Source organism: Dipodomys ordii, unplaced genomic scaffold, assembly GCF_000151885.1.
Source record: "Dipodomys ordii isolate 6190 unplaced genomic scaffold, Dord_2.0 Scaffold46, whole genome shotgun sequence".
In the NCBI taxonomy this organism is placed as follows: domain Eukaryota; kingdom Metazoa; phylum Chordata; class Mammalia; order Rodentia; family Heteromyidae; genus Dipodomys; species Dipodomys ordii.
The window spans coordinates 13,207,866-13,221,751 of NW_012267262.1; the positions used below are offsets into that span (position 1 = coordinate 13,207,866).

Below are 13,886 nucleotides of genomic sequence, written 5' to 3' on the forward strand. Positions count from 1 at the left end.
GTGTGTGTGTGTGTGTGTGTGTGTGTGTGTGTGTGTGTGTGTGTGTGTGTGTGTGATTTCAGTGTGTGTGTGTGATTTCTCAGTATTAAGTTTCAAAACCAATATCAAAGGGGTTGGGTTTTGCTGAGGGTCACCCAGCAAGTAAGTAGAAGTATTGGGATTTGAATTTAGGTCTGACATCAAAGCAGTCTTTCTATCATACCATTTTACTTGTACTCTTAATTATTTCCACTCACATTTAAGCTTTGTGAGTTGCAGTAACATATCTTCTGACACTTATTCTCTATTAGGTATTTTAAAAATAAATATTTCAAAGTATTCCTATTTCTCTGAAGAATTCTTCCTAGACTGTCTATAGACTAGTTTTTTTTTTGTTATTTTGTTTTGTTTTGTTTTTTGGTCAATTGTAGGGCTTAGGGTTTGAACTCAGGGCATGAGCTTTTTCACTCAAGGCTAGTACCCTACCACTTTGAACCACAGCGCTACTTCTGGTTTTCTGGTAGTTAATTGGAGATAAGAGTCTATGGACTTTCCTGCCTGGACTGGCTTTGAACTGTGATCCTCAGATCTCAGCCTCCTGAGTAGCTAGGATTACAGGAGTGAGCCACCAGTACCCACCTTACAGACTAGTTTTATAATTAACAAATGGCTTTTTTCAATTCTATTCAGTACTTCTCTAGCCTAGAACTTGATATTTATTACTCACTCTGTACTTAACAATGATAATAACAATGTTAACTAAAATTTAATGAGAAAAAATTAAATTTGCTACCTTCTGTGCTATAAACTTTCTGTACATTATTTCATTTAGTTTTTACACAGTCTTGAGGTAGAATATTAAGATATAAATTATTTGAAGTTAATGGAAGTTACTTTTTATCTTCATTCAATATATATTTAATGAAAGGTTGAAATTAATCAAGAGGAATATTCTTGACAATATGGAACCTAACATTGTTCTTTCAACAAAACAATAGTAAGCAAGTTAAATAATAAATAATATTTCAAATAATGGTAGAGGCTGTAAATAAACATGCTAAGGAGGGAGATAGGGAGTGACTATGAAGAAGGAATGAGAAGAAGATTGTTCAAGCATATTAGAAGGACTGTTTTGAGATAATGACCTGGCTGTTAGAGGTACCAGCATAGAGATGTAGGGACATAGTAGTTCAAGTGGGGAGAGTAATGAGTGTCAAAGCCCTAAAATGAGATGAACTTAACAACATAGTAGATAGTACCTCCTGGAAATAACAACTGAGAGCAAGGTTGGGAGGTATTGAGGAATAGCTGAGGTCAAGTTACAAGTATGCCATGATATGGATTTTGGATTTTGAGTGGCCTTACACCAATTAAACAAGACAATGAATGATCTGATTTGTATTTCCTAGGACTTCACAAAGTGTCTTTGTGATGACTGGATAATAGAATAGCAAGAATGGGAGTAGTACTGGTATTTGCTGTCCTTGAGGAGTAGTGGAAATAGTGAAGAACAGTTGGTTATGGCATATATTTTACTTTGATTCAAAAGACCTGATAGTTTTCTCAGACCTAAGAATGATTTTGGTCTTGAGCAAGGTTGCCGGCATAGGGACTGGGTTTGAGTTGGCAATTGAAGTAATATGAAGAAGTTGGTAAAATCTTTCATTTGTGAGGTGGTGCTATTAAAATGTAGTTGTATTTCCTTTGCCAAAATGATTTTATTCTTTATGAAGATATCTATATTCTATTCTCAGGTCCTTTCCCACTCTGAACCTCTTGCCTCACCCTCCCAACTAACTGTTGAGATTATAGGCATGCACCACTATGCCTAGCTTGAGCTGATGTTTTTGTTTTTATTTTTGAGTCATGGTCACAATACAAGGCCAGTGGGATAGGGAAAAACAAGCAAAACTACAAACAACCAGTATTATTCTGCACTCAGCATTTTTTTATTCTTTATTTTTATAAAATTCATTATTTAGGAGCCAGCTTAGGGTATTTATGTGGCTTACATTTACTTTCCTGTTAACTCATGAGTTTTCTTTTGTTATTATTGATATTAGACTAGAATGATGTATAAAAACAAAGTGACTGGTTGTCAAGAAAAGCTTCCTGTTCTGATGCTTCTTTAGGGTAGTAACATCCTACATATTTTTTTTGCCCAGGGCCCATTTTCAAAGGATATTTACAATTGAATAAATTATTTCCTGTTTGGGGGTAGCTGGAATAACATAACAAATTTTCTTTATTTTTTAGTTTGAGTCTGTTCTTGGGGCCTGAACTCAGGGCCTGCCTGAGCACTGTCTCTAAGCTTCTTTTGCTCAAGCTGGTACTCTACCACTCCACAGACACAGTTCCACTTCTGGCTTTTTGGTGGTTAATTGGAGATAAGAATCTCACAGATTTTCCTGTCCAGGCTGGTTTCAAACCATGATTCTTAGATCTCAGTCTCCTGAGTTGCTAGGATTACAGCCATGAGCCATTAGTGCCTGGTTTTATTACAGGTATCTTATGCCCTTTTGAAGAAAGATACTCTTACTTTCTTGGTATTCTAGAATATGGAACTGTTGAAATAGGAAACTTAGAAAACATTTGAGAGTTGCTCCTCAGAGTAGGGACTTCAGTTGTCTACAAGGTAGGTAGGTAACATAAATGAGAAAAGCAAGACTATGTAACTAGAAAGAAAGAGAGGGAATGAGAGTTTGTTTTGTATAGAATGGGTAACTTCCATCTAATCAGCTGATTTCTGCTATGTTGGAATGTGAGCTTATCCTTCAAATTTTCAAAAAATAAACTAAAATATTTATTATGGTATCATATCTCCTGGTTTTTAAATGTTGGCAGCTCATTTAAAATTCCCAGTGTGATGTGTGGGATAACACTAGAAGCAAACGAAAAGAGTCTATAGGCTATAGACTGAATTTGTAGCTTGTGACCTGGCTAGTTGGCTTCATGTAGATAGAGAGGAATAGAAACACACACACACACACACACACACTTCATGTAGATAGAGAGGAATAGAAACACACACACATGCATGCACACACACACACACACACACACACACACACACGGTGGGGTGATATGAAGAACTAAGCATACCACAATAGTTAGTGCATATTACAGTAGGCAGTCTGAGGAAAGGTAATGTCTATCTAGAAAATATCATGTGCATTGGAAGTTTTGTGTATAGTTGAGGATTTCAACTCATCTGAAATCTACAGAATACCAGATAAAGAACCCTCTGCCAGACTTGCTGACTCATATTTGCAATATAAATAACCCCCACCTTCCTGCCCCCCAGTATTCATAGGTAGGCAGACTGGTAGGAAAAGATATTTGAGCAGGAAGCCTAAGTTCTTTCCTACATCTGTTTTTCACTCTGCTTATCTTTCTGCCTGACTTTTTAAATTCTAAATCCTAGTTATGAAAGTAATGAGTTCATTGAACTAAATTTAAAATCTTTCTACTGTTATCTTTAATACTAGTTCCAGCAGTGATTGCTGATAGCTTTTTGTAGTCTTTTACATACATTATATATATACATACATATATATATATACACACATACATATCTCATCTATGGGAAATATGTACTATATGTACTATTTTGCAAGATTAAAAAAATCTACAATATATCTTGGCATATATCAAGCCATATACAAATGTACTTTTTGTGTCATATTCCAGTCTGTTAATTCTATATTCATCCTACTATTGATTAATGCTTAGGGCATTTCCAGTTTTTCAGTATTATAAACAGTGTTATAAGTAGTATACATTTGCTTTTGGCACATGTCTTTTTAGGCTGTAATGAATGAATAGAGTTTGAGTTAGCAGTCTCATGCTTGCGAATCATACTTTCTACCACTAACCTACACTTTGAGCTCTTTGTTGAATCTGGTTATTTTGAGGAAGGTCTTTGTTTTTTTTATGGGTGTATGCCTGGGTTGTGATTCTCTTATTTTATACTTCCCATCATAGCTGGGGTGACAGGAATATGCTATTGCACCCAATTTCTTCTATAAATACATAGGTTTTTTTTTTAAACCAGTTTTGCTAGAGCTGCCTGGAATCATAATTCTGTTAATCTCAGCCTCTTGAATAGTTTGAATTATATATATAAGTCACCATGCCTGAGTCCTAGAGTTTCTTTATTTTATTTTTTTATATCACACAATATTTATTAGCATTCATTAGTAATAAAAGGAGGGAGTACAGTTTTCTGTGCCTATATATGCATACAGTATATCTTGATCAGATTGAGCCCTCCATCATTCCTCATCACCCATTTTCCCAGAACAATCTCAATGAGCTTCCAAATTCTATTTTTATCCAAGTACATAAAAGATTTTGACCACATTCACCCTCTGTTTTGATTTCTTTTTTTATTTTATTATTGTTATTATCTTTAAGTAGTTGTACACCAAGTTCCCATTCTACAAAACAGTATATGAGTACAAAGTGTCTGACAACATTGTCACCCATCTCTCCTAACCATCCCTTCTCTCACTTTTTTCTTTAGTTGAGATTAGGTGATTACATAAATTTCACATATTTCACAGTATTGTGTAATAGTGATACTTAGTTAAAGTCACAAACCATTTTAGCCTTCACAAAGCAAAATATCATCATCATGGTCTATACAGTTTGTGAATTCTATGAGCTTTGACAATACAAGTTATTTTTTCCACATCAGGTGATGTTTACATATCTTTCCTTTTGCTTAGTGTAGACTGTTCCCACTTATTCTGTTCCTCCTTCTGGCTTCCCTCCATTGTGTTCATATATCTACCATGTATATGGTCGAGAACATGGAGTCATTTAGCAATGATATGACAAAATGGGTGGCTGTCCTTTGTTTCTTGAGTCCTCTTACTTTCATATCTTCTTGTGTTTTGGCTTTAGCATCCACATATCAGGGAGACCATGTGCCATTTGTCTCTTTGTTCTTGGCTTACTTCGCTTAAAATAATCTGCTCTAGTTCCATCCATTTCCCTGCAAATGCCATTATTTTGTCCTTTCTTATGGCTGCATAATATTTCATTGTATATAGGTACCACAATTTTTTGATCCACTCATCAGTAGTGGGTTCTAGAGTTTCTTAAGAGGAAACTAGATTTACTAGGTATGTGATTTCAAAATAGCAATTACATTTTATGTTTCTATTAGCAAGTAACATATTAAAATCCCTAATTCCTCAAGGCATTTGTTAATACTTGGTATTATGTTAAATTGTTTTTTCAGTCTGATGGGTAAGGAATGACTTTTTTAAAAATATATATTATTTTACACTTTTATTATGTTCCTATCCTTTGCTAGGGTTTTTTTTGGGGGAGGGGATTATTTGACTTTTTTGTTCTGATTTATAGGAATTACATATGTATTTTTTTTTCATGTCCTTGTGTGTGTATCTGTATGTATGCCAACCCTGGGCCTTGAACTCATGGCCTGGGTGCTGTCTCTGAGCTTTTTTGCTCAAGGATAGAACTCTTACCACTTGAGTCACATCTCTACATCTAGATTTGGGGTGGTTAATTGGAGGTAAGTATCTCATGGACTTTCCTGCCCCAACTAGCTTTGAACCTCAATCCTCAAGATTGCAGCCTCCTAAGTAGTTAGGATTACAGGCATGTGCCACTAGCGCCTAGCTCACATATATTCTTTTTTTTTGGGGGGGGGTGTCCGGTCATGGGGCCTAAACTCTAGGCCTGGGCGCTGTCTCTCAGCTCTTCAGTTCAAGGCTAGCGCTCTACCACTTGAGCCACAGCGCCACTTCCAGCTTTTTTCTTTTTGCTTATGTGGTGCTGAGGAATCGAACCCAGGGCCTCAGGCATGCAAGGCAAGCGCTCTACCACTGAGCCACCTTCCCAGCCCATATTCTTGATGTTAATATATTGTTCAAATTATAAATTACTGCTGGGACTTGTATTATGGCTAGAAATATGAAGGTTTTAGACTTAGTTCATAATACTCCTATTAGTTTCACAATTAAGATTGAGCATACAAAAATCATTTTTATTTAGATCTTTCTAATGCTGGTTTTTCTACTGACTAGCCCTATGATTTGGTCGACATCATTTGTCTTTCACAAAGCCATTTTTTCGATGGTAAGAACTCATTTTCTTTTTCTTTTTTTTTTTTTAACACTGTCTCTTATTATTGTGTTAATGTGAAATGCTAGTGAATGGGTGAATGCTGTGATATTTGGTTCCTCATTTGATTTCCACCAGCTGTTTTTTTCTTAGCTTTAACGTGAGAATATGCTACTTTTAAATATTTTGATATTGCAAAATTTCAATGAAAGAGCATATTTAAGTGCTTTGGTGAGCACCTTCAGCTATAAGACATAGTATCCCTTTCCTTGGTTTTATTATGATTCATCCCTGGCTATTGCAAAGCATTCTGTACTTCAGCAGATTGATCAAATTGTGAGGGGTGGGTATAACAACAATGTGCATTTCTTTATTCTGTATTCTCTTAGGAGAGGAAAGATATTTATAAACAAGGAATGCCTGTTTAAGCTGTGTTCTTGGGACATAGTAGTGCCAGGAGGTGACATACAAATATTAGTAGACTTCCCTTCTCCACTGGTCATGGTGCTTGCCCCAAGATTGGATTAAGATGTGTATAAGGTTAGAATTCCACTTCTCTGGAAGCTCTTCTTTCCCACAAATAAAGGAATATGAGAGAGTTCAGTCTCCTGTGCTGACTACCTTTTGATTAAAGATTCCCTTAGCAAACAAATAATTAATTGAAATAGGATAGATATTACCTTGTAGTTTGGGGATACTGCGATACCACCCTTATACCCAAACAACTCCATGCCCTCTAATCCTGTGCTATACTTCCAGAGCCTGTAGACCCTCTTCTTGAGTTTGTCTGCCTGGTTCAATGGATGAAGTCATTGAATTTTTCCCCTGATATAATCCTAAGTCCCAGGAATGGTCAAAAGGAGGGTTTTAGAGTGGTTTTCTCTGAGTTGGGACACTCGCTTGAACACCTGTATACAAGGACCCTTAGGTTCAGGACTTGAGTGTGGGAAAAAGCAGGAATTGAGGCTGAATTTGGGCCAGGATCCTTCACTTGGATTCTTGTAAGAGCTCTATAGCTGGCAGAGTCAGCTGACCCTTTGTCAAGCAAAGGTTCTTCTGGGAAGAAGTTTTGTTTACAAAAGCATTAGAGAATTTTCTTTTATTCACCACCCATTTGGAGGCTGAGGATAGCAGGTTCAATTATTCCAATTATTCTTCAAAAATAATTCTCAGGGAGTCAGGTGGGGAGGTAGAATGGGTGAATTTCCTGAGGGGAAGCTAAAATGTGTCTATCTCCCTGTCTCTCCTGTGGGTAGTGATGCTTCTGATGCTTTGTGAAAAGGAGGAAGGATTCTGCTGATGATGCATTTTTATGAAGGAAGGCAAAGGGTTCCTTATCTGTCTGTATAAGGCACATCTGCCTGCATGCAGGCTGCCTGCTGCTTAGGAATTCCTTCTGTGTTTTTGTTTCTTGACTGAAGATTTTAAGGCACAGTTTGTGCATTCCTTCCTGTTCTCTAGAGCCAAGGGGAAAGTCATAATACATGAGGGTTCTTGCTGAAGAGCTTAAAATGGGTGCTGGCAGCTGGGCTGTGGGGGAAGAGAGCTTTCCAGGGACAAATGACCTGATTGTTAAGCCAATGAGCAGCGGGTTAGAAGAATGATATCACCAGACGGGCTTTATTGTCTGATCATCTTGTAAAAAGCAGGATTGTGTCTGGCAGCTTAACCCTTTTGTAGATACTTGAGGTCTTACCCACACCCTAGTATGTGCCCTTTAGGTTACTTTTTCCAACCTCTGCTATGAGACTACAGACTTAAATGAGTTCAGAAATTAAAAACATCATTAAAAAATTATTATAATTTAGAACTACAGCTAGAATGGGAATGTAATCTAAGCTGTGTTCAGAGAGCATATTTAAAGCAGACGTTAGTCATATGATATCAAACTTTTACCATATAGATTGGAGGAAAGAGAGGTTAGAAGGAAAAAGAATTTAACTTTAATCCATATAATGGGATCTTACAAAGCATTTCCTGTTTGGAGAAATTCAAAAATGGTTCTGCAAATTGTGAAACTATGTTATCACTGATCTAGAGGCTAAGTTTGAATTAGAGATATATATGGCATTTATTCTTATGCTAAGAATGGCAGTACTTTTTTATGCTTCCTTTTCCTCTGGTGAAATGAATGGTTCTATCTATCCATACAATTGTTGAGATGAGAAAATAAACTAGCTCCGTAGCTTTAGAATACATATAGTATATTATCTTATTAGGGAAGTCATGTCTTAAAATTCTGTGTTCAAGTTGTTTGTTCAATAGAGTTTTTACATGGTCTTGATAATGAGTGTAAGAGATACACAGATCCAAAAATGTAGCTCTTACCTTGGAATGTAAAACATCAAGAAGGAAACAGACAATAAAATTTTCTTAAATTTCTCTGCCTTGTGGTATAGGCCCTTGTTCTAAACATCTTGACATTTATTAACTTAGTTTTACTACAACCTCATGACATAGGTACTATTAATGTTAGCTCCATATAAATTAAAGAAATAAATAGATAAGGGGATTAATAGACTTGTCTAAAGTCACACAACTAATGATAAATATTTGAATCCAAGTAGCAGAACTCTGCAGTCTACTATAAGTCTGTGTTGATCTGTACAGTGTCACTAGCTACATGTGGCTTTGGAGTACTTGAAATCTGGATTGAATTGGGCTGAAAGTATAAAAATACTAGATTTCAAGCTAGGCATTGGTGGCTTAGCCTGTAATCTAGCTACTAAGGAGGCTGAGATCTGAGGATCATGGTTCAAAACAAAGCCAGCCCAGGCAGGAAAGTCCATGAGACTCTTAGCTCCAATAAACCACCAGAAAACTGGAAGTGGTGCTGTGGCTCAAGCTGAGAGACAGCACTTAGGCTTAGTGTTCAAACCCCACAACTGACCAAAACTAAAAAAATGCTAGATTTCAGAGACCTAGTATGAAAACCACACACACATAGAAACAAACATACATACACAGACACATAGTTTTCAGGTATATACATATATATGTATACATACAAATATACACTGTATACATATGTGTATATATATATATATATATATATAACACTATTGAAACTGTGGGAAATACTGTTTTAGATTTACTATAAAATACATTAAAATTGAATTCACTTATTGTAGCTACTATAATAAAAGTTAAAATTAATTGTAGGCTTGTTATTGGAGGGCTTGTTATTTTTGGACTGTACTGAATCATTACACTGCAATAATAACAACAACAATAGATGACATTTGGAACACTTGTGTGCCATATACTGTATTGCTGCTTCTACAAAGACTATTTCAATTAAGCCTTTATAATAACCTGTGTATCATCCCTGTTTTGTAGAAGAGATTTTGAGAATTTTTGTAATTTTCTCTTAGTTATTAGTTAATGACAGACTCAAATTTGAAATGTTATCTTAATCAAAAACCTAGTGCTTTTATCTGGGCATAGTAGCACACACTTGTAGTACTAGCACTAAGGCAGGAGTATCAGGAGTTCAAGATCACCATGCACTACAGTGTGAGTTCAGCCTAGAAGATATATAGCAAGACCCTGCTTTAACACACAGACACACAGACAGACAGATAAGACACACACACACACACACACACACACACAAATACACATACATACACACACACGCGTGGGCTAAGGGTTGGAGGGAGGAGAGGAGAAAAAAAAGACATGATGATTCATGCCTGTGACTTCCAGCCATACTTGGTGTATGTGTGTGTGTGTGTGTGTGTGTGTGTGTGTGTGTGTGTTAGGAAGATGGCTATCAGAGACCATACTACCCAAGCCAGAGCACAAGACTATCTGAAAGATAAATTAAAAGCAAAAGGACTGAGGCAGAGCACTAGCAAGTGTGAGGTCCTGAGTTCAATTGCTAGCACTGCCAACAAACAACAGAAAACACTGCTTACCAGCACACTGTAATTCCATCTTTATTTAAATATAAGGATGTTTTATTTTTACTTTTATAAGAAAATTTAATATTGCATATTTCTGTATTGGACACATAAAACTTCAAAATAAAAATCAGTAGGCCATATGATGGAAATTTCTCTAGGGCCTCAGCCCTCAGTGAACAGCAGCAGGAGCAATGTTGAGTCTGGAATGAAATAGTGAATCAGCCTTTACAAATTGCATTTAATTTTCATTCCAGTAGTTCTCTCAGGTCACTTGGCAATTTATGCCCTGACCCTCTTTGTCCATAGAGAAGGAAAGGAGTAGCAGAGCAGCTCTCTTTAGTGGTTAAGATCTCTTGGCTGGTAAGAAGGAAAAATTGCTTTTCGTCTCACTGTTCTCTCAAATACAAACATAAACAGTATTTTTTTATTGTGAAAATACCGTGCAGACGGCTTACAATTACATGGGCAAGATAATGAGTGAATTTCTTATCAAGCATTGTTGCCTCCTCCGTTGTTTCCCCTTCCCATCCGTTTCCATCCTCCCCCCTTCCCACCCCCCCCACCAAAGTTGTAAAGTACATTTTTCAATATAACATCTTGTACATCTCATTGTTGTAATGGGTCCACCTGTATCCCTATTTAAACAATTTGTTTTTTCCTTTCCCCTCCACAAATTAAACCAACATCAAATACAGTGAAAACAGGGGTTATACCATGGGGGAGGGACATACAAAGCAACAAAGAAATCTCTTATAAATATGTTAGAAAGAAAAGACATAAACAGTATTTGAGAGAGCAACAATATGCTATCTAATGACCCTTGACTTTTCTTTCTCCTAGAGCAAAGACTCTGGCGGACTGAAGGCGGCTATGATAGAGTTGGTGGAAAGGTTAAAGTTCAAGAGCTCAGACCCTAAAGTAAGTATTGCTTGGGAATTGATTGGGTCTTGGCACCCAAATGTTTTGTTCTACTTGAGCTAAGTTTGAGGAGTGTTAATGCTCATCTCTCTGAACTTTGCATTAAGATCTAATAGCCTGCTCATTAAAAATGTTCTAATATGCCTGGAGATAAGTCATTTATTTTTCCCCCTTCTCTATTTTATGACTTACAACTCATAATCAGCAATTGTTTTCCCTGAACTGCAGAGAAGTACATTTTTAATCTGTCTTTACCAGGCCTTTGAGACTTCTGTCCTCTGTCCCTATTAAATATAGCCAAAGGCATCTGGATACTGATCAGCATAATACTAGACACTAGACCTGGATCTAGATCCATCTAGTTGGTGTTCATTACTAATGTCTTGCTTCTCCCCCATCTTGTAAGAGCCAGCTGCTCCTGAATATTATTTTGTCCTCATCACCTGGGACCGGGAATCTGTTCTAGGAAGTGTTTTGGCTTCTTTATTTTACAGGATGTTGGGGCTGGAGGGTGGATATTCTGGGAGGTGCCATACTGGGGTGGAGGTAGACTGGGTAACTGCCAGAGGAGTCATGACTAATTTGTTTCTCCTTCCTACAGTGGCATTTATCATGTCACTACTGGTATTGAGACCAACAAGCTCTGCTTGAAATGCAAAGCCTCTTAAAATTAAGGTGGGAAAATAGCATAATTTTATTTTACTTTGTTTCTTTCCCCTTTGCCAAATTTGTATAGGGGAATAGGGAATAGCATTTCGTGAGTACCTTAGAGCCAAGGCCTGTACATAATTATGATAAATACAAAATAATAAACTATGAGCTATAAACATAAAATAATAAATACAAAATAATAAAATTTTAGCCATTTTGTATATTAAAATTTTTTTGTTGTAAAGGTATGTGTAGAGTGTTACAGTTACATAAGTCATATAATAAGTACATTTCTTTTTAAATAGTATGACCTCTTTACTCATTTTCTCCCAATTTTTTCCTTCCCCATCCTCCTCCCCCACACGTTGTATAGTTTATTTTCAACATAGTGTCTGTCACTGCTGTCTTAGTTAACTCTTTGTCCCACCATTTCAGTGCTCACCCTTATTCTCCCCAAAACAGATAACTTACATATGAGAAAATAAGTACAGAAATAAAAAGCAGCCTCCTTTGGTCTCACTGTGTGAATGTTTAGGGTCCTGTTTAATTTATCATGTCCAAGTATAATTTTTTGTCTTTTGCAATCCATTGTGTTTACTTGTACATTTATAGGTACTTTTTAGTTACAATAAATGAGGGAAACCATGCAACCTGAGTTTCTTTGAGTCTGGCTTACTTAATATAGTTTTTTCTTTCACTTTCTTTACAAATGGTACAGTATTGTTGTTTCTGATGGAATTCCATTGTGTATATATACCACATTTTCTTGATCTGTTTGTCCACGGTGGGGCATCTGGGTTGATTCCATATTGCGGCTATGGCAAACAATACTGTAATGAACATGATTGTATTGGTAACTTTGGTGTGGCCCTGATTCATGGTCAATTGGATAAATGCCCAGGAATGGAATTACTGGGTCATAGGGAAGCTCTATGTTTAGTCTTTTGAGGATCCTACATACCGCTTTCCAGAATGATTGAACAATTTAACATTCTCACCAACAGTGTAGTAGTGTTCCCCTTTGGCCACATCCCTGCCAGCATCTGTTATTGTTAGTTTTCTTAATAATGGCCATTCTAACTGGTGGAATCTCATTGTTTTGATTTACATTTCTTTTATGGATAGAGATGTTGGACATTTCTTCATGTGTCTATTAATTTCAGCCATTTTAAATGTATAGTTAGGCAGCCATCAACACTATCTCTAGTATGTTTTCATTATCCCAGACTAAAGCTCTACCTGTTAAACATGAATTCTTCATTCTTCCTTCTCTTAACATGCTTTTAGTTATTGCACAAACCTTATAGTTTATTATTTCTGTTTTTGCTAATAAGAAGTTATTTACTCCAAATTTGATATATTGTGGAGATGGGATTCAAATACTGACTCCTTACTCTTTTGTTTGGTGTCATTCTGTAAACCAAGAACTGGGTAGCATCTTCTTTCTACTATGTAATCCAACTGTGCCTTGGTTTCTTGTGCTGAAACACTACCTGAAGCTGAGCCATAGACAGTGACAGGCTTCTCCAAAGTTAGCTTTAGCCACTAATCTACAAAATAGTTTTTGTTTTGAATGACATTGATAATATTTCTCTTTCCTCTCAGGTAATTAGGGTTTCAGCTAGAGTATCTTGACTAAGAGAAAAAATAATGTAAACTTTATCAACTCTCCTCGTTCACAGTAGGAGGATCCCTGGTAAAATTTTAAGTAGTTTTTCCTTTAGTGAAGATGAACCAATGATTATCAAAGGTTATTGAAATCTTTCTTTGAAGTTTCTTTCATTTCTGGGGTAATAGCTAAGCCAAAGCAAACAACTGTTTCCGGTTTTGCCACACCTGTGGTTGTAATTGTTATAGTAAGGAGGGAGCCATGATACAGGTAAAGTGCTTTTGGCTTCCTTTGTAAACACAAATAGTGCTTTTTGATGACAAATAAGGATTGAGTGGAACCAGGAGAAAAAAAAAAAATCCATGGAAGGCTCATGGTTCCCCTGACATACCAGAAACTAAAAGATAGTTGTAGAACCTGATGTGAGCATGAGTATTGTATGCACACACTCAGCACCTTTTATCTTTAAGACCCTTCATAGCCACATGAATTTGCTGTGGATACTTGGAGCCAGCTTCAAAAAAGGTGAACATAATTGCAGAATGACTGCCAGGTCAGGACTATGAAAATTATGATTTCTGTTATAAAATTTTCTGGTGTCCTCCAGATGAATACTTTTCATTCTGTTCTGTTTTTCTGCAGTACCCTACCATCCCCTTTTGAGTTGGCCTATTTAAGAAGGGCAGACTCTCCCAGACTTTATTACCTATTATTTTCTGGCACAG

The 13,886-nt window shown here is 36.5% G+C and overlaps 1 protein-coding gene across 1 annotated transcript in view; it reads left to right on the forward strand.

Annotated features, from left to right (window-relative positions):
- The window catches only part of Trim44 (tripartite motif containing 44), a 97,347-nt gene that overhangs the window by 8,750 nt on the left and 74,711 nt on the right, over nucleotides 1-13,886 (forward strand). Inside the window, exon 2 of the mRNA XM_013019624.1 lies at nucleotides 10,824-10,901. Coding sequence (XP_012875078.1) covers nucleotides 10,824-10,901 — 78 coding nt within the window. The remainder of the gene's footprint in view (nucleotides 1-10,823; nucleotides 10,902-13,886) is intronic.